We start from the raw sequence: 21,587 nt of genomic DNA, 5'->3' as shown, positions 1-21,587 counted from the left end.
GATGGTGACTGCAGCCATGAAATTAAAAGATGCTTACTCCTTGGAAGAAAAGTTATGACTGACCTAGATAGCATATTCAAAAGCAGAGACATTACTTTGCCAACAAAGGTCCGTCTAGTCAAGGCTATGGTTTTTCCAGTAGTCATGTATGGATGTAAGAATTAGACTATAAAGAAAGCTGAGCGCTGAAGAATTGATGCTTTTGAACTGTGGTGTTGGAGAAGACTCTTGAGAGTCCCTTGGACTGCAAGGAGATCCAACCAGTCCATCTTAAAGGAGATCAGTCCTGGGTGGTCATTGGAAGGACTGATGCTGAAGTTGAAGCTCCAATACTTTGGCCACCTGATGCGAAGAACTGACTCATGTGATAAGACCCTGATACTGGGAAAGGTTGAAGGCAGGAGGAGAAGGGATGACAGAGGATGGAAGAGTTGGATGGAATGACCAACTCGATGGACATGAGTTTGAGCAAGCTCCAGGAGTTGGTAATGGGCAGGGAAGCCTGGCGTGCTGCAGTCCATGGGGTTGCAAAGAGTTGGACACTACTGAGTGACTGAACTTAGCTGATAGTGTAATCCATGGTACAGAATATAGGATAATAAAGAGGAAGAGTTTGCCCTGATTCTGAAGAGTTGTAGGATATAAAAGTTTAGAATACCTTTAGTTTGGAAGTCAAATTATTTACTTAGGATGGGTACCCACTGCAATATAAGAAATCAGGCTTTAGAGACTGATGTAGAGAGAATGAGCCCTGGCATACAAGAAGCTAACAGCTATTGGTTATAGCTGTTATAACCAATATATAACCAATATATTGGTTATATAGCATGAAGCTTGATGCCAGCAATTTGAAGGAACCATTTAGAACTAGTATCCTAAACTCTACATGTTCCAGGACACTGATCTTAAAGCTCAGGTTCAGAATCTTGTTTTATAGGCTCTAGGTGTATATTGTGGGGCTTCCCTGGTGGCTCAGATGGTAAAGTGTCTGCCTGCAATGTGGGTGATCTGGGTTCGATCCCTGGCTTGGGAAGATCCCCTGGAGAAGGAAATGGCAACCCACTCTAGTACTCTTACCTGGAAAATTCCATGGACAGAGGAGCCTTGTAAGCTACAGTCCATGGGATTGCAAAGAGTTGAACACAACTGAGCAACTAAGCACAGCACAGTACAGTATACACCTGTGAGGTGAAGTGAAGTGAAGGTTCAATGCAGGGTCTCCTGCATTGCAGAAAGATTCTTTACCATCTGAGCCACCAGGGAAGCCCAAGAATACTGGAGTGGGTAGCCTATTCCTTCTCCAGGGGATCTTCCCATCCCAGGAATTGAACTGGAGTCTCCTGCATTTCAGGTGGATTCTTCACCAGCTGAACTACCAGGTGGATACTACTCCAATATTCAAGTGCTTAAAGTCCAGTTTTCCCACCTTTCCCAAAAAGGTTGGGTCACTCTTTTTTAACCTTCTGTGGCCTACTCTGAGGCTGTCTACAAGCTTATATATTTATGAACACATTTATTGCAAGTTGTTAGTTTTAGATTTACAATGTGGTATCTGGCTATTTAGTGGTATTGGTGGTTGGGGATGGGGAGGCTGATAGCACCTCAGAGGGCAGCTAGATACTGTCATACACACTTTTCAAGTTCTCCATTTTTGTGAAATAGAAAGTCTCTGGATCTAAGTTATATGTGATTCTCAGTCTCTGTGGTCATATTCTATTTCTACTCCTGACCACTCAACAAGGAACCAAGATATCAAGGGACACTTCTTTTGTTTCATGCCTGGGTTGAGTGGACCATGACATATGATGATGTACAGTCCTTTCCCATATTCTGTATGTCTCTAAGGGAAGGAGGAGTTGGCCGTGGACCCTTTGTGCATTTTCTGATTGCTTCACTTGTATTAACCCTGAGGCCCCCTTTGTTCCTGAAATAGGTTGGGCACATCTTGCTTCCTAGAACCAACACTACCAGAAACAGCATAAATAAAGCCAAATGGGAAACAGGATCATGTTTGTAACACTCTTTGGGCAGGTAACAATACCTAGTATGGACTAGAGATTCTGGGGAGGAAAGGAAAAGTGGGGTGAAATTACTGAAGGAAGCTCAATGTTTCTTTGTTGGTTTTACTGGCCTCTCTCGTCATCCTCTTCCTGGATGTAAGGCTTGATGCCAGGGCCCCTGAGGCTTTTTCCACAAATAAAAGGAGGTGAGCAGTGTGGTGACCCCATTTCAGAATCTTGGGGGGTAACCAAAATGATGTCCTTTGTCTCTCTGCTCCTGGTAGGCATCCTATTCCATGCCACCCAGGCTGAACAGTTAACAAAATGTGAGGTGTTCCGGGAGCTGAAAGACTTGAAGGGCTACGGAGGTGTCAGTTTGCCTGAATGTGAGTTCCCTGCTATTTTGCTTTGTCCCATAATTCATCCTCTTCACTCTTTCCCTCCATTCTCTTCATCCTCTTTTTCCCCTCTACTTTTAATTATCAAACAATTCTCTTATTTGTTTACTCTTTTATTACATTTATTTATCTGTCTCTCCTTTTTCCCATTGTCTGATCCTTTGGAACTCTTTTCACCTTAACAAGATACTCTGTGGTCTGCCATATTTGGAGATTGGTTGGAGAGCCTTTTTCGGTCTGGGAATACAGGTCCTCATTTATGCTATACATGAACATCCTTGTGAAATCTCTTTTTCATCTTTCTTTCAGGGGTCTGTACCACGTTTCATACCAGTGGTTATGACACACAAGCCGTAGTACAAAACAATGACAGCACAGAATATGGACTCTTCCAGATAAATAATAAAATTTGGTGCAAAGACGACCAGAACCCTCACTCAAGCAACATCTGTAACATCTCCTGTGACAGTGAGTAACTTCTTTTTACTCTGTTCCTGTGTTTTTCTGAAACCTACTCCTGGGATAACCTCCTTTTTTTTGGTGTGAAGCACACCTCTGGCTTCACTGCCTTGGACTCCAAATTAACTGTGGGACTTGATAATACCGAGTAAGAGGCTCTTAGAATTTTTCATTAACACTAAATCCCCAGACAGTTTCTTAAAGTTCCTGGGTAGGTGACCTGAGCTGTTTGGGGATCTTGATGTATAATACCCTGTATTTTCAGACTAAGTTGGTTGATGAAGTTGATAATTCCTAAGGAGCTGCCCCAGAGAAGAGAAGGGAGTCCTTACCTAGGGATAGGCATTACTGTATTAAATTTCTCACCCAGAAGGCAACAGGCATAAGCCTCTAGTTCAGAGAAAACCAGAGAAGAGGGAAATTCATTATCCTTCTGGGTAATACTTAGCTCTCTCATTTTTTCCACCTATAACTCCTGCCAGAGTTCCTGGATGATGATCTTACTGATGACATTATGTGTGTCAAGAAGATTCTGGATAAAGTAGGAATTAACTACTGGTGAGTCACCTCTCTATTTTTCACTTAATCTTTCCTCTCTTTCTTCTCAGTCCTTTCGTCCCAGCACTGTACTCCTTTCTCTCTATTTCCTGGTCTTTTAAGCTAGAATGTAATCTTAAAAACAAAACTCATCAAGCAGACTCCGGTTTCCAATTTTGAAGCTTCACTTACTTCACTCCCGTTAGCAATTTTCCTACCTAAGGTTCCCTAATAGAGGGCTGAGATCCAGGATTTCCTTCACCAGGACTTGAACATCTAATTCTACTTGTTCAGTCCTACATCCTAAGGCACGCCCTTTGACCACTGCCCCGCAATTTTCTTGGAGTTTTAAAAAATGGACCTTACTCCACTAAGTGGCTCAGTGTCTCTAGCCATGTGGCTAGGAAAGTCTGTCTGTAATTTTAACCCACAGTCTTCCACCTCAGCCTTCCTGGGGATAAAGCTAGATGTAAATCTAACCAAGATCCTGTCAGTAATTTGCCTTGTCTCCTTCTTCATGATCAGGTTGGCCCATAAAGCACTCTGTTCTGAGAAGCTGGATCAGTGGCTCTGTGAGAAGTTGTGAACACCTGCTGTCTTTGCTGCTTCTGTCCTCTTTCTGTTCCTGGAACTCCTCTGCCCCGTGGCTACCTCGTTTTGCTTCTTTGTACCCCCTTGAAGCTAACTCGTCTCTGAGCCCTGGGCCCTGTAGTGACAATGGACATGTAAGGACTAATCTCCAGGGGTGCATGAATGGCGCTCTGGACTTTTGACCCTTGCTCGATGTCCCTGATGGCGCTTTTAATGCAACAGTACATATTCCACTTTTGTCCCGAATAAAAAGCCTGATTTTGAGTGGCTGGCTGTATTTTCTTCCTGGTGGGAGAGGGAGGAAATAGGGTGAGTAGGTAGACCTGGCCATGGGTCACAGACCCCTTCATCTCTACTAAAGAGGATAGAGAGGCTGAACTTATAACAACTCAAAGATGGAGATTACTTTCTGTATTAATTCAATTCAACAGAGTTTTATTGATCACCTAGCATAATTTAAAGAGCTATGGAGGGGATCTAAAGTTGACTAAAAGCATCTCTTACCTAAACTGCTGCTAAGTCACTTCAGTTGTGTCCGACTCTGTGTGACCCCATAGACGGTAGCCCACAAGGCTCCCATGTCCCTGGAATTCTCCAGGCAAGAACAATGGAGTGGGTTGCCATTTCCTTCTCCAGTGCATGAAAGTGAAAAGTGAAAGTGAAGTCGCTCAGTCGTGTCTGACTCAGCGACCCCATGGACTGCAGCCTACCAGGCTCTTCCATCCATGGGATTTTCCAGGCAAGAGTACTGGAGTGGGGTGCCATTGCCTTCTCTGCTTACCTAAACTAGTATACTACAAACATTAATAAATAGTTATAATACAAGATTCAATGGACATGGACTTGGGCAAACACTGGGAGATGGTGGGGGACAGGGAGTCCTGGTGGGCTGCAGTCCATGAGGTCACAAAGACTCAGACATGACATAGTGACTGAGCAGCAACAACAACAGCAACATAATACAAGATATAGTGTCACAAGTATCATTAGAGAGGTTAGAAAACTGTCAATATCTTCTAATTCCCTCCTCTTACCTCTATACCCACTGGGCCTTTTGGCATTCAGACTATATTTGTCTTGTCTCTGAGACGAGCAGCTCCCAAATGAAGCTGCCATAATCTGTTTAGGGACATATAGGCCCTGTCGAGCAGTGAACAGGACATCCCTCTCTTACACTTATGAAAACAAACTCTCAGGAAATAACTTGGTATTCATCATATGATTTTAGTCTGAATTTGAACACAATGTGACACATCTCCCAGGGGTACTGTATGCTATTCCTTCCCTAATTATGGGACAAAATGTTTTTCCCCAAGTCTACAAGGTTTTAGAATAATTGCTGTTCACAGTTGTATATGGGAGGGTAGGATTGAATGACCATTCCACCAACTAAACGCACACATCTCCTTATTATATGCTTCAGTTACAGTCTCAGGAAGGCATCACTTCAGTTCAGTTCAGTCACTCAGTCATGTCCAACTCTTTGCAACCCCATGAACCGCAGAGCGCAAGACCCACCTGCCCATCACCAACTCCAAACTCATGTCCATTGAGTCAGTGACGCCATCCAACCATTTCATTCTCTATCGTCCCCTTCTCCCCCTGCCCTCAATCTTTCCCAGCATCAGGGTCTTTTCAAATGAGTCAGCTCTTCATATAAGGTGGCCAAAGTACTGGAGTATCAGTTTCAACATTAGTCCTTCTAATGAACACCCAGGACTGATCTTTAGGATGGACTGGTTGGATCTCCTTGCAGTCCAAGGGACTCTCAAGAGTCTTCTCCAACACCACAGTTCAAAAGCATCAATTCTTCAGCGCTCAGCTTTCTTTGTAGTCCAACTCTCACATCCATACATGACTACTGGAAAAACCATAGCCTTGACTAGATGGACCTTTGTTGGCAAAGTAATGTCTCTGCTTTTTAACATGCTACCTAGGTTGGTCATAACTTTCCTTCCAAGGAGTAATTGACTTTTAATTTCATGGCTGCAATCACCATCTGCAGTGATTTTGAGCCCTCAAAAGTAAAATCTCTAACTGTTTCCATTGTTTCCCATCTATTTGCCATGAAGTGATGGGACTGGATGCCATGATCTTCGTTTTCTGAATGTTGAGCTTTAAGCCAACTTTTTCACTCTCCACTTTCACTTTCATCAAGAGGCTTTTGAGTTCCTCTTCACTTTCTGCCATAAGGGTGGTGTCATCTGCATATCGGAGGTTATTGATATTTCTCCCAGCAACCTTGACTCCAGCCTGTGCTTCTTTCAGCCCAGTGTTTCTCATGATATACTCTGCATAGAAGTTAAATAAGCAGTATACAGCCACAATATACACAATATACATCCTTGACGTACTCCTTTTCCTATTTGGAACCAGTCGACTATTCCATGTCCAGTTCTAACTGTTGCTTCCTGACCCGCATATAGGTTTCTAAAGAGGCAGGTCAGGTGCTCTGGTATTCCCATCTCTTTCAGAATTTTCTACAGTTTATTGTGATCCACACAGTCAAAGGCTTTGGCATAGTCAATAAAGCAGAAATAGATGTTTTTCTGGAACTCTCTTGCTTTTTCCATGATCCAGTGGATATTGGCAATTTGATCTCTGGTTCCTCTGCCTTTTCTAAAACCAGCTTGAACATCTGGAAGTTCACGGTTCACATATTGCTGAAGCCTGGCTTGGAGAATTTTGAGCATTACTTTACTAGTGTGTGAGATGAGTGCAATTGTGTGGTAGTTTGAGCATTCTTTGGCATTGCCTTTCTTTGGGATTGGAATGAAAACTGACCTTTTCCAGTCCTGTGGCCACTGCTGAGTTTTCCAAATTTGCTGGTATATTGAGTGCAGCACTTTCACAGCATCATCTTTTAGGATTTGAAATAGCTCAACTGGAATTCCATCACCTCCACTAGCTTTGTTCATAGTGATGCTTTCTAAGGCCCACTTGACTTCACATTCCAGGATGTCTGGCTCTAGGTGAGAGATCATATCATCGTGATTATCTGGGTTGTGAAGAGCTTTTTTGTACAGTTCTTCTGTGTATTCTTGCCACCTCTTCTTAATATCTTCTGCTTCTGTTAGGTCCATACCATTTCTGTCCTTTATCGAGCCCATCTTTGCATGAAATGTTCCCTTGGTATCTCTAATTTTCTTGAAGAGATCTCTAGTCTTTCCCATTCTGTTGTTTTCCTCTATTTCTTTGCACTGATCACTGAGGAAGGCTTTCTTGTCTCTCCTTGCTATTCTTTGGAACTCTGCTTTCAGATGCTTATGTCTTTCCTTTTCTCCTTTGCTTTTCACTTCTCTTCTTGTCACAGCTATTTGTAAGGCTTCCTCAGACAGCCATTTTGCCTTTTTGCATTTCTTATTCTTGGGGATGGTCTTGATCCCTGTCTCCTGTACAGTGTCACGAACCTCCATTCATAGTTCATCAGGCACTCTGTCTGTCAGATCTAGTCCCTTAAATCTATTTCTCACTTCCACTGTATAATCATAAGGGATTTGATTTAGGTCATACCTGAATGGTCTAGTGGTTTCCCCCACTTCTTCAATTTAAGTCTGAATTTGGTAGTAAGGAGTTCATGATCTGAGCCACAGTCAGCTCGCAGTCTTGTTTTTGCTGACTGTATAGAGCTTCTCCATCGTTGGCTGTAAAGAGTATAATCAATCTGATTTTGGTGTTGGCCATCTGGTGATGTCCTTGTGTAGAGTCTTCTCTTGTGTTTTTGGAAGAGGGTGTTTGTTATGACCAGTGCATTCTCTTCGCAAAACTCTATTATCCTTTTCCCTGCTTCATTCTGTACTCCAAGGCCAAATTTGCCTTTTACTCCTGGTGTTTCTTGACTTCCTACTTTTGCATTCCAGTCCCCTGTAATGAAAAGGACCTCTTTTTTGGGTGTTAATTCTAAAAGGTCTTGTAGGTCTTCATAGAACCATTCAACCTCAGCTTCTTCAGCCTTACTGGTTGGGGCACAGGCTTGGATTACCATGATATTGAATGGTTTGCCTTGGAAATGAACAGAGATCATTCTGTCGTTTTTGAGATTGCATCCAAGTACTGCATTTCAGACTCTTTTGTTGACTATGATGGCTACTCCCTTTCTTCTAAGGGATTCCTGCCCACAGTATTAGATATAATGGTCATCTGAGTTAAATTCATCTGGAAAAGGTGAAGGACCAGCTTCATCAGATGGGCAGACCAGAAATTTAACTAAAGTTGGGACTGTTTCATTTAGTTCCATATCCCTGGCCTTCAATATTTTCATCTTGGAAATCTCACTTGTGAGTGTACTGTATATGAGGCCATGATTTTCAGAGGGTTTGCCAAAGGAAATTGACAATTGCAGAGAGGATCTTAGCCTAGGCTCAACGGATTGAGAATAGATAGAAACCAGGGAGCCCGCGTGGAAGTGGTCTTGACTGCTGCAGGCTTGTCAGCCTTTGAGTAGAGCAATTGCTATTGTTCTCTTTTTGAGAACTTTCTTCGGAGCTGAATGAGAGATTGAGGTGGCAGCCGAGTCATTTTTTCTGCATTCTCCAACTACTTCTTCCTCTAGGCCTGGAACAAGTCTTTTCCCCCCCAATTTTAGACTTTTTATTTTGTATTTAGGTATAGCTGATTAGCAATGTTGTGGTAGTTTCAGGTGAGCAGTGAAGGGACTCAGCTATATGTATACATGCATCCATTCTCCCCCAAACCCTGCTTCCATCCAGGCTGGCACATAACATTGAGTATAGTTCCGTGTGCTATATAATAGCTCCTTGTTGGTCATCCATTTTGAATATAGCAGTGTGTACATGACCTCCCCAAACTCCCTAACTATCCCTTCCCCCTGAGCAACTGTAAGTTTGTTTTCTAAGTCTATGAATCTCTTTCTGATTTGTATCACTTATTTTTAGATTCCACATATAAAGGATTTCATATGATATTTCTCTTTGTCTGACTTACTTCACTCAGTATGACACTCTCTAGGTCCATCCATGTTATTGCAAACAGCATTGTTTCATTCTATTTAATGCCTGAGTAATATTCCATTCTATATATGTACCACGTCTTCTTTATCCATTCCTCTGATGGGGGGCATTTATGTTGGCTCCATGTCTTGGCCATTGCAAACAGTGCTGCAGTAAACACCGGGGTGCATGCATCTTTTTGGATGATGTTTTTTTCATGGTATATGCCCAGGAGTGGGATTGCAGGGTCATATGGTAGCTCTATTTTTCATTTTTTAAAAAAAATTTTATTATTATTATTTTTGCTTTACAATATTGTATTGGTTTTGCCATATATCAACATGCATCCGCCATGGGTATACACGTGTTCCCCATCCTGAACCCCCTTCCCACCTCCCTCCCCATACCATCCCTCTGGGTCATCCCAGTGCACCAGCCCCAAGCTTCCTGTGTCATGCATCAAACCTGGACTGGCGATTCATTTCTTATATGATATTATACATGTTTTAATGCCATTCTCCTAAATCATCCCCCCCGCCGACAGAGTCCAAAAGACTGTTCTATACATCTGTGTCTCTTTTGCTGTCTTGGATACAGGGTTGTCGTTACCATCTTTCTAAATTCCATATATATGCATTAGTATACTGTATTGGTGTTTTAGGAACCTCCATATTGTATTTCCTAGTGGCTGTACTGATTTATATTCCCACCAACAGTGTAGGAGGTTTCCCTTTTCTCTCCACCGTCTCCAGCATTTGTTGTTTGTGGATTTTTTGGTGATAGCCATTCTGACCAGTGTGAGGTGATATGTCATTGTAGTTTTAATTTGCATTTCTCTACTAACTAGTGACATTGAACATCTTTTCACGTACCCATTGGCCACCTGTATGTCCTCTTTGGAGAAACGTCAGTTCAGGTCTTCTGCCCATCACAAGCTGGAATCAAGATTGCCAGGAGAAATATCAATAACCTCAGATATGCAGATGACACCACCCTTATGGCAGAAAGTGAAGAGGAACTCAAAAGCCTCTTGATGAAAGTGAAAGTGGAGAGTGAAAAAGTTGGCTTAAAGCTCAACATTCAGAAAATGAAGATCATGGCATCTGGTCCCATCACCTCATGGGAAATAGATGGGGAAACAGTGGAAAGAGTGTCAGACTTTATTTTTTTGGGCTCCAAAATCACTGCAGATGGTGACTGCAGCCATGAAATTAAAAGACACTTACTCCTTAGAAGGAAAGTTATGACCAACCTAGATAGCATATTGAAAAGCAGAGACATTACTTTGCCAACAAAGGTCTGTCTAGTCAAGGCTATGGTTTTTCCAGTGGTCATGTATGGATGTGAGAGTTGGACTGTGAAGAAGGCTGAGTGCCGAAAAATTGATGCTTTTGAACTGTGGTGTTGGAGAAGACTCTTGAGAGTTCCTTGGCCTGCAAGGAGATCCAACCAGTCCATTCTGAAGGAGATCAGCCCTGGGATTTCTTTGGAAGGAATGATGCTAAAGCTGAAGCTCCAGTACTTTGGCCTCCTTATGCGAAGAGTTAAGACTCTGATGCTTGGAGGGATTGGGGGCAGGAGGAGAAGGGGATGACAGAGGATGAGATGGCTGGATGGAATCACTGACTCGATGGAGGTGAGTCTGAGTGAACTCCGGGAGTTGGTGATGGACAGGGAGGCCTGGCGTGCTGCGATTCATAGGGTCGCAAAGAGTCAGACACGATTGAGCGACTGAACTGAATTGAACTGAAGCATCATAAGCTGTTTGTACATTTTAGAAACTCATCCCTTATTAGTCACATCATTTGCAAATATTTTCTCCCAGTCTGTGGGTTGTCTTTTTGTTTTGTTTATTGTTTTCTTTGCTGTGCAAAACCTTTTGAGTTTAAGTAGGTCCCATTTGTGTATTTTGTTGTTATTTCTGTTGTTCCAGGAGATGGATCAAAAAATCTCTTGCTGTGATTTATGTCAAACAGTGTTCTGCCTGTGTTTTCCTCCAAGAGTTAATTGTGTCTGGTCTCACCTTTAGCTCTTTAATCCATTTTGAGCTTATTTTTGTGTATGGAGTTAAAGAATAATTTAATTTAATTTTTTTTTTTTTACATGTGGCTGTCCAGTTTCCCCAGCACCATTTGTTGAAGAGACTGTCTTTCTAACATTGTGTAGTCTTGCCTCCTTTGTCATAGATTAATTGGCCATAGGTGCATGGGCTTATTTCTGGGTTTTCTATCCTGTGGAACAGATCTTGAAGCAGACAGAGATCTGAAGTGGTCTGGGCTCAGGTGGGTGGTAGTTCTTATGCTCAGCTTTTTTTTCTTATACTCAGGGCAGGGTGGCCAGACTGCACACAATTCAGTGAGCTCTGTGAGGATGACCCAGGTTGGCGTCCCAAAATATGGACTTTTTTCTCCCTTCCTGTCCTGATCTCTCCTCCATGCTACTTTTCTCTGACATCTATATTGTCATGAAGGCAGGAATTTTACAGGACAAAATTAAATGATTTTTTCATATATTCCTTCTCTCACTTCCTTCAATCTCATTCATTCTTTTTTATTTTGCACACTAATTGAGAGTCAATTAAGTGATAGGATCTACTAGACACTGGGGATACAGAACCTGTTAGCCTGGGCTTTGCTGTCAAGACTTACACTTTATTTTAAAATTTTATTTATTTATTTAGGTGAATGTGTTTATTTTAAACTTCAACTTCAGTGTATATTAACTTTCTGAATATTAGTTCCTTGTTTAAAATGGATGTGATGAGCCAGAACTCAATAAGACCTTTAAGTCCTGTGTTTCTGTGTGATTGCTAAATATCACAGCTCTGTCTTCCATTTCCCAAGACTTACACTTTAAATGTGGATAGTTCCTTCTGTTTTCTAGGATCATGTAAGAGACAGGACTGCTCAGACAGATCCACCATTCATTCCATCACTCACTCCATAATCAACAAATAGTTACTGAGGATTTGCTATTTGCTATGTTCTACTTTAGGTGTTGATAGTTAAGGACAAAGACAGGAGGAGATATACTGATTTTCATTTCTTTCCAAGTTACTCTGGACCTCTAGATTTTGTCAGGCAGTATTTGGTATGGGAACACAGGGGGAGCTGGGTCTCAGTACTAAGATGGGACTCTTCCAGAATGAAGTGGTAAATTTGCTAGTGGTCAGATTTCTACTTTGTGCATAGACAAAAGTAAAAGATTGAGGGAGAGGCAAAAGGGGACAGGTCAAAAGGGTAAGCAATGAAAAGGAAAAGCAATAGTTGTGGAAATGGCTGGTAGAGCTGTGAAGATATTCTTTATTTCCCCACCCACCTCTAGATTATTGGAGAGACAGTTGACATACATTACTGCATAAATCTGTATAAGTGCAAGGTGTACAGCAGGATGGTTAGATATACATATATAAATGAGTATTGCAACAGGTTCAGTCAATATTCTTCATCTCAAAACTCCTAATTGAGAAAATCCTGAAAGTTCCCTCTAATGGAGAAAATTTTCACACACTGAGGTATGGGAAAGTCATTTTGGCTCATACGCGGTTCAACCTGAATTTTGTGTGAACCTGAACAGCTTGTAAACATGTACAGCATGTCTGCTTCAATCATTAAGGTAAAGGATGTCTGTTTTGAAGATAGGGATAAAGAAACTCCATTCTCATGACATCCATATTAACATTCCCTGAAAGATTGTGTTCCATTCCTAGACACTAGGGTCCTGCTGTTAAAAAGAGTCCAAGCTTGCTCTGCTCGCTGCACAATAGGCCAATGAATCTGAGAGACGAGGTGTTAAGGCAAGGAAAACAACTTCATTCAGAAAGCTGGCTGACCAAGAGGATGACTTGTTAGAATAATGTCTCAAAATAACCATATTGTTGGGGTCTGGATGCCAAGTTCTTTTATGGAACAGAGATGGGGGGAGATGAGGAAACAAATTGAAAAGGCCATTTAACCTTGTAAGTACCTCCTAGATTGGCAAGCCTCAGGCAGGGACGTGTATTAATTTCTCCCTTCCTGTCATCTAAGGTGGACAGGGTTTTGAATAAAGGCACTTGAGCTGAACAGTCAGGTTGAGGGGCAGGATTTTCTGAGGCTGGCCATTATGTGTGATTATAATAATAAAAGTGGCCAAGGAAACAGATACAGCATGGAAGAATCAAAACTGACTCTTCCCTGTTAACACTGCTGTGTCGCTGTCTATATACTTAACCTGTGTCTTTTGGAAACTGGATGGAATACACCCCGTCACATTTGATGTATGTTCTGTGTTCTGATAATGTAAATGACTGTGCAAAAAATAATGGTTCAACGGAGCAGTTTCTCAGAGTTATCTGAGAGGCTGTCTTCTGGGCTATAGTTCTCAATGTGACTCAAATATAACTCTTTTCTATATCTAAAAAAATCAATTATCTTATAAAAATAAGTATAAAGAAACAAAGAAGTAAAAAAAGGGAAAACTTTACTCCTAGTGATGTAAATCCCTAATATTTACTCTCTTAACAGATTTCCTATATATCATACAATGGTGTTAACTAGAGTCATATTGTCCATCACATCCCTAGTGCTTATGTTACACTGGAAATTTTATGATCACCTTATGATCACCTTCCTCCAAACCCCCTTCTTCCCACCCCTCTACCTCTGATGACCATTTGTTTTCTATGAGTTTGATTTTTCCCCATGTTCTGCAAATAAGGGAGATCATATTGCATTTGTCTGACATTTCACCCAGCATAATGTTTTCTTTTCTTTTTTTAAATTAAATTAAATTTAATTTTTAAACTTTACAATATTGTATTGGTTTTGCCATATATCAAAATGAATCTGCCACAGGTATACATGTGTTCCCCCTCCTGAACCCTCCTCCCTCTTCCCTCCCCATACCCTCCCTTTGGGTCGTCCCAGTGCACCAGCCCCAAGCATCCAGTATCGTGCATTGAACAGGGACTGGCGACTTGTTTCATATATGATATTATACATGTTTCAATGCATTCTCCCAAATCATCCCACCCTCTCCCTCTCCCACAGAGTCCAAAAGACTGTTCTATACATCAGTGTCTCTTTTGCTGTCTTATATACAGGGTTATTGTTACCATCTTTCTAAATTCCATATATATGCATTAGTATACTGTATTGGTGTCTTTCTTTCTGGCTTACTTCATTCTGTATAATAGGCTCCAGTTTCATTCACCTCATTAGAACTGATTCAAATGTATTCTTTTTAATGGCTGAGTAATACTCCATTGTGTATATGTACCACAGCTTTCTTATCCATTCATCTGCTGATGGACATCTAGGTTGCTTCCATGTCCTGGCTATTATAAACAGTGTTGTGATGAACATTGGGGTACACGTGTCTCCTTCAATTCTGGTTTCCTCAGTGTGTATGCCCAGCAGTGGGATTGCTGGATCATAAGGCAGTTCTATTTCCAGTTTTTTAAGAAATCTCCACACTGTTCTCCATAGTGGCTGTACTAGTTTGCATTCCCACCAACAGTGTAAGAGGGTTCCCTTTTCTCCACACCCTTTCCAGCATTTATTGCTTGTAGACTTTTGGATTGCAGCCATTCTGACTGGCATGAAATGGTACCTCATAGTGGTTTTGATTTGCATTTCTCTGATAATGAGTGATGTTGAGCATCTTTTCATGTGTTTGTTAGCCATATGTATGTCTTCTTTGGAAAAATGTCTGTTTAGTTCTTTGGCCCATTTTTTGATTGGGTCATTTATTTTTCTGGAATTGAGCTGTAGGAGTTGCTTGTATATTTTTGAGATTAGTTGTTTGTCAGTTGCTTCATTTGCTATTATTTTCTCCCATTCTGAAGACTGTCTTTTCACCTTGCTTATAGTTTCCTTTGTTGTGCAGAAGCTTTTAAGTTTAATTAGGTCCCATTTGTTTATTTTTGCTTTTATTTCCAATATTCTGGGAGGTGCCAAAAGCTGGTTCTTTGAAAGGATAAATAAAATTGACAAACCAGCATAATGTTTTCAATGTCAATCCATGTTATCATGAATGGTAGAATTACCTCATTTTTATGGGTGAATAATATTCCACTGCTTTATCCATGCCTTCTTTATCCATTCATCCATTAAGAAAACATAGGATCTTTCCATGTGTTGGCTATTGTAGATAATGCTACTATGAACATGGGTGGTTGTAGATATCTTTTTGAGTTAATGTTTTCATTTACTTTGGATATGCTCCCAGAAGTAGAATTGCTGGATCATATGTTGGTTCTATTTTTAGTTTCTCAAAGATCCTCCATATGTTTATTGAGAAGATTTTCTTGTGCAGTGACTGGGTGCCCTGTGGATGGGTGCCATTAGTTCTCTAGAGGTTTCCCCATCTTGCTTGACTTGGGGAGGGCACAGGGATCAGACTAACAAAGACTTCTGTTGTGGAGAAGAATTCATGCTGAGATAGCTTAGGAGTGAAGTCTTTCTGTCTCCTCTTCTTTCTCATGACTTTTCCTGCTATTTTCCTCCTATTATGAGGAGGCAGTAGAGCCTGGCTTAGAAGGTAAGCCTGGGCTTCCTGGCCAGCATCCTCCTTAGAGCTGCCTTCACCTCCTGGTTCTTCAGACTGTAGATAAGGGGGTCCAGTAGTGGGGTCACCACTCTGTACTGTAAGGATAGGACTTGCTCCAGGACTGAGCCAGAAGCTGGAGTCATGTACCTTGAAGGGAATTGCACAAATAATAAAATGAGGTCCAGACAAAGGCCACAATGCTGTTGGGCAGTCAGGGTCCATCCCATCCCAGATTCTGCAAGGATGGTCCTCTGGACTGTCAGCTATCAGTGGTAGAAGCATCTAGAAATGACTATTATCAGTGAGAAGTCAGTCATTTCTGCTTTCAAATGCCTCTAACATGAGTGATCATATGCAAGACATTAGAGAAACTGCCCTGGAGAAAAAGGAAGTTCTGCAGCATATTAAGTGCTACAGGTTAGAATAAAACTAAAAAAAAAAAAAAAAAAAATCATGCATTTCTATAGCACTTCACAGTTTTCAAAGTGTCTTTCCTTAGTAGTTATGATGATAATCTGAGGATTTTTGCCTCTTCTTTTTCCTATATATACAACTGCATGCTCTTATCTTGTGATGATTGTTCCTAACAAAACTATATGATAGTCTAATAAAGTTGTCATTTTTCCCCTACCATTTATGGCTCTGGGAATCACCTCAGAATCACAGCCCATTATTTTTATAATGCTTAGTGGACCAAAATTTTGTCCTTTTTAGCACATTTGTCTTTGACTTGGGAAAGAAGCCAAGCTTTGTAAATAAAGTGAAAGATACAAATGTATCTAGCATGAGATACAAATCCAATATAGTAAGATTAAGATTGTGGGTGTATGTTGCTGCTGCTGCTGTTAAGTCGCTTCAGTCGTGTCTGACTCCGTGCGACCCCATAGACGGCAGCCCACCAGGCTCCCCCGTCCCTGGGATTCTCCAGGCAAGAATCCTGGAGTGGGTTGCCATTTCCTTCTCCAATGCATTAAAGTGAAAAGTGAAAGTGAAGTCACTCAGTCGTGTCCGACTCTTAGTGACCCCAGAGACTGTAGCCTACCAGGCTCCTCTGTCCATGGGATTTGCCAGGCAAGAGTACTGGTGTGGGGTGCCATTGTCTTCTCCTCATGGGTATATATTGTTAAGTGTCATTGTGAGTATTTTTGAAAGAAGCATTCAAATTTTATTTTTGCAATTGTGTCATTATCACTGGAATGATCTTCATGGGTTTTATGTACTTGGTTAAAAAAGATACTAATTTTACTGTCATTTTTATTTTTAAATTTATCCCTCCTAACATTTTTGCAAAGTGGTTGGAAGAAGTCTTATCATTCCCCTTATGGCAAACGAGGAAACTGAGAAAAAGAGAGCTGAAGAGTTTTGTCTTCAGGACAGGTGAGCTCTCTTGGACCTTATCGTTTCCCATCCCTTACTTCGCACCAAGAAACAACCAGGTGAGGAAAGTTCAGGGCAATTTGTGCAAATACATCTCCAGTTCACTAGTAGAGAGCACAGGCCGTTAGTTACTCTGTTTCCTGGGAGCAAGGACCCATCAACTAGAGCTGTTTGTGTCTGAGAGAAACACGATAGAAAAGAGCTTGAGGTTCCAAGTCAGTGAGCCTTAGTTTATATTTTGGCTCCATTCCTAGCTTGTTCTGGCAGCTTTTGTAAGGTACCTGGTTACTCCTGAAACTCGGTGTTCTTTTGGAAAATGAGGTTAATAGTGTTCATATTGTGGTGTGATACATACTGAAATTGATCTTGATTGTGTAAAGCAGCTGTAGTATAGTAACTAGCTAATCAATAGTTACAGTACAAATAAGCTTTGGAAACATCATCTTCCAGTAGGAAAGAGAAATGGCATGTTTTAAGGATGATGTATTTAATTCTTTTGTCCAACACTGAATAAAAGTCTACTAAAGACTTTCATTTTCCCCTTTGATGACTCCCAAATAATGCTCAAAATTCTCCAAGCCAGGCTTCAGCAATATGTGAACCGTGAACTTCCAGATGTTCAAGCTAGTTTTAGAAAAGGCAGAGGAACCAGAGATCAAATTGCCAAACATCCGCTGGATCATTGAAAAAGCAAGAGAGTTCCAGAAAAACATCTATTTCTGCTTTATTGACTATGCCAAAGCCTTTGACTTTGTGGATCACAATAAACTGGGGAAAATTCTAAAAGAGATGGGAATACCAGACCACCTGACCTGCTTCTTGAGAAACCTATATGCAGGTCAGGAAGCAACAGTTAGAACTGGACATGGAACAACAGACTGGTTCCAAATAGGAAAAGGAGTACGTCAAGGCTGTATATTGTCACCCTGCTTATTTAACTTATGTGCAGAGTACATCATGAGAAACGCTGGGCTGGAAGAAGCACAAGCTGGAATCAAGATTGCTGGGAGAAATATCAATAACCTCAGATATGCAGATGACACCACCCTTATGGTAGAAAGTGAAGAAGAACTAAAAAGCCTCTTGATGAAAGTGAAAGAGGAGAGTGAAAAAGTTGGCTTAAAGCTCAACATTCAGAAAATGATCATGGCATTCGATTCCATCACTTCATGGGAAATAGATGGGGAAACAGTGGAAAGAGTGTCAGACTTTATTTTTTTGGGCTCCAAAATCACTGCAGATGGTGACTGCAGCCATGAAATTAAAAGATGCTTACTCCTTGGAAGGAAAGTTATGACCAACCTAGATAGCATATTGAAAAGCAGAGACATTACTTTGCCAACAAAGGTCTGTCTAGTCAAGGCTATGGTTTTTCCAGAGGTCATATATGGATGTGAGAGTTGGACTGTAAAGAAAGCTGAGTGCCGAAGAATTGATGCTTTTGAACTGTGGTGTTGGAGAAGACTCTTGAGAGTCCCTTGGACTGCAAGGAGATCCAACCAGTCCATTCTAAAGGAGATCAGTCCTGGGTGTTCTTTGGAAGGAATGATGCTAAAGTTGAAACTCCAGTACTTTGGCCACCTCATGGGAAGAGTTGACTCATTGGAAAAGACTCTGATGCTGGGAGCTATTGGGGGCAGGAGGAAAAGGGGACAACAGAGGATGAGATGGCTGGATGGCATCACTGACTCAATGGATGTGGGTTTGGGTGAACTCTGGGAGTTGGTGATGGACAGGGAGGCCTGGTGTGCTGCGATTCATGGGTTCGCAAAGAGTCGGACACGACTGAGTGACTGAACTGAACTGAACTGAACAGAAATCATGGTTTAATGGAAACAAGAAAAACCTCAGTCTTTGTATAAGCTTATTTTTCAGAATTAGACAATTGAGACCTCAGAAAGAAAATGATTTTTTTTTTTTTAATAATTCACACATCTAGTCCACAGCCAAGGTGGAACTGGAGCCCAGGCCTTCTGAGTTCCAATAAAAATTTTTTCCTGCTACTTTGCAATGTTTTGATTTATAGACCAAGGTTACTTTAGAGTGGAAAATATTGTACATTATATTCAAAGGTTCAGCAATGATATACCTCAATGTTCATGAACCATAAAGGATGGTGATCACAATAAAATGAGATGAGCAGATAGAGAAGATCTTGTTCCAACCTGTGGCAGAGTTGATTCCCAAGGCTGTCTTGATGATACAGGTATAAGAAACCAGCACTAGGACAAACCTGCTGAGGCCCAGGACCATTATGGTGGTCTGAACGGAGGCAACGCTCATGTAGAGATCAGAACAGGCCAACAGGAGCATTGGAAGAAACCCACAGGCAAAACTGGGGACAAGGTTGGGGCCACAGAAGTGCTGCTGAGACAGGAGGATGGAGTTAAGCAGGCCAGTCCCCATTCCTATGACCCAGGGGGCTCCCGCCAGGCCAGCACACACCTTCTTGTTCATGGTCACCACATATGACAGCGGGTGGCACACAGCCTGGTACTGGTCACAGGCCATGACTGAAAGGAGGCGGGTTTCAGTGCCCCCTGAAAATATGATCAAGGAGATCTGGGTGAAACATTCAAGGAAGGAGATAGTCTTCCACTTGGAAAGTAGATTATCTAGCAGCTTAAGCACAATGACTGAGGAACAGAAAGCATCTGGGAAGGAGAGGTGACTGAGGAAGAAGTACATGGGGGTGTGGAGGTGCGAGTCAGTCCTGATCACCAGCAGCATCAGCAGGTTCACTGTGAGGATCAGGAGGTAAATCACCAGGAATGTTACAAAGAGTACTACCTGAATGTGAGTGTTATTGGATAGTCCTTGGAGAATAGAGAAAATGACTGTGGTTGTGTTCCCAACTCTCATGGAGCATTGGAGTTTCCCTTTAGAAGGACAAGAACAGAAATAATTCCCCAACGTGTTATGAGTCTCAGAGCATGGCTGGGGATGAGGTGTCAGCTTCAGGACTGACCCTGGACAGATCGTGTAGCAGAGGCAACCTTGCCATGTCAGATCTCATCAACCCTTCCCAGCTCAGGGCAATAATCTATTGGTTTATTGGCTAAGGTGGAGATGGTGGGGAGGAAGATATAGAGAATCAAACTTAGAAAGGAAGATTATTCAGACTGGAGAAGGAAAGGAAGGGATTTGTAAACAGCCTCCAGAGCACCGCAAAGTCCTGTTCTTGGTTCCAAAAAGAATGGAGTTCAAACCACAGAAAGGTTCCCTGACATAGTGAATAAGCCATAAAGATGTTGACCGACCATCCTGCTTGACGGTCCGTGATGCGTGTTTGAATGATTGCTGGAGGGATTGTGACAGCTGATGATGCCACAAGACCTTTCGGTGTCACTAAGTTCATGAATAATTTCCTTGGGTTTCTCATTAAGAAAAAAATTCTGGGAAAAACAAATGGTTCCTAAAATCCATTCCAGCTTAGAAATTCTAAGGTCTAGTGGCCGAGACTCAGCAATCCCAATGCAGGCAGCCTGGGTTTAACCCCTATTCAGGGAACTAGATCCCACATGCTGTAACTAAAGATCTGAAATGTCACAAAACAAAGGTTGAAGATCCTGCTTGCTGCAACTGAGACCCAGTGCAGCCAAATAAATAAACAATAATAAATATTAAAAAAAAAATTTGGGAACAACATTCCTTGGGTTTCTCTGTTACTAAATGGAAACCCTCTCCCTTTCTGTGTCAACACAAGCAGAACTGGCACAGGAGTAGTCTGGTTTCATGGAAGCCAGGCAAGAGGAAGTCCTTAGATGGGAGGCAAGGGCTGTGCACATCAGTTACTCAAGGGCTTCTGTGAATTTATAATGTCCACTGTTTGCACTATAACATCAGAACTTAACATTAGAGCCCACGAAGACCATGTTTTTCTGTGAGTTGCTACTAGGGATTTGGATGAAGCCAAGTCAAATTTGGACCACCTTCTGTGCATAACAGAGATGGAAAAGGAAAAAAAAAGCAAAGGAAAAGACTGTACAGAACACCTGATAAAATAAAAAGTTAGAGGGTTTCGTGTAGAGCAAAGGAATATAGCATGGTCACCCCTCTCCCCTTAAAGGGTGACTCAGGAGGGTGATGAATGAGGATGCAGTTACTGTTTATGGCTTGTACACTCACAAGTTCCCAGAGTGGATAGTTTTAGAAGAAGATGGAATTGAATGAGAAGGGCAATTTTCTTCACTTGGTCTCTTTCAGCCAACAAGAGATACTTTCAGTAGAGGATACCTAAATGGCATCCTTTCTAACCAGCAAAAGCCAGAGATATGATTAGGACTTGGTGGGCTTCCCTGAACTTTGTCATTCTTTCAGAAGATGCCACCTCATGAGAAGAGTTGACTCATTAGAAAAGACTCTGATGCTGGGAGCTATTGGGGGCAGTAGGAAAAGGGGACAACAGAGGATGAGATGGATGGAAGGCATCACCAACTCGATGGACATGGGTTTGGGTGAACTCTGGGAGTTGGTGATGGACAGGGAGGCCTGGCATGCTGTGATTCATGGGGTTGGAAAGAGTCGGACACGACTGAGTGACTGAACTGAACTGAAATCATAGTTTAATGGAAACAAGAAAACTTCAGTCTTTGTATAAGCTTATTTTTCAGAGTTAGACAATTGAGGCAGAGGTGGAGCTTTTCAGCAAGGAAATATCCGTATAGTCCTTCTGTCCAACAGAAAGATTTCTTGACTCAGCCTCCAATATAACAATGGCCAGAGGGACTTGATCTCAGCTCTAG

The 21,587-nt window shown here is 41.7% G+C and overlaps 1 protein-coding gene and 1 pseudogene across 1 annotated transcript; one reads left to right on the top strand and one right to left on the bottom strand.

The window, feature by feature from the left end:
• Window positions 1-2,201: 2,201 nt before the first annotated feature.
• On the top strand, window positions 2,202-4,249 carry LALBA (lactalbumin alpha). The gene is made up of 4 exons (XM_027543629.1): window positions 2,202-2,386; window positions 2,708-2,866; window positions 3,340-3,415; window positions 3,920-4,249. Exons 1-4 carry the CDS (start codon window positions 2,254-2,256, stop codon window positions 3,978-3,980), a joined length of 429 nt encoding a protein of 142 aa, XP_027399430.1. The 5' UTR covers window positions 2,202-2,253; the 3' UTR covers window positions 3,981-4,249.
• An 11,200-nt stretch (window positions 4,250-15,449) lies between these two features.
• Window positions 15,450-19,770, bottom strand: LOC113893571 (annotated as a pseudogene).
• Between the last annotated feature and the right edge of the window lie 1,817 nt (window positions 19,771-21,587).

The sequence above is a fragment of the Bos indicus x Bos taurus genome, chromosome 5, assembly GCF_003369695.1.
Source record: "Bos indicus x Bos taurus breed Angus x Brahman F1 hybrid chromosome 5, Bos_hybrid_MaternalHap_v2.0, whole genome shotgun sequence".
In the NCBI taxonomy this organism is placed as follows: domain Eukaryota; kingdom Metazoa; phylum Chordata; class Mammalia; order Artiodactyla; family Bovidae; genus Bos; species Bos indicus x Bos taurus.
Note: the sequence above shows the minus strand (reverse complement) of the source record. Positions and strands in the feature narration are given on the sequence as shown.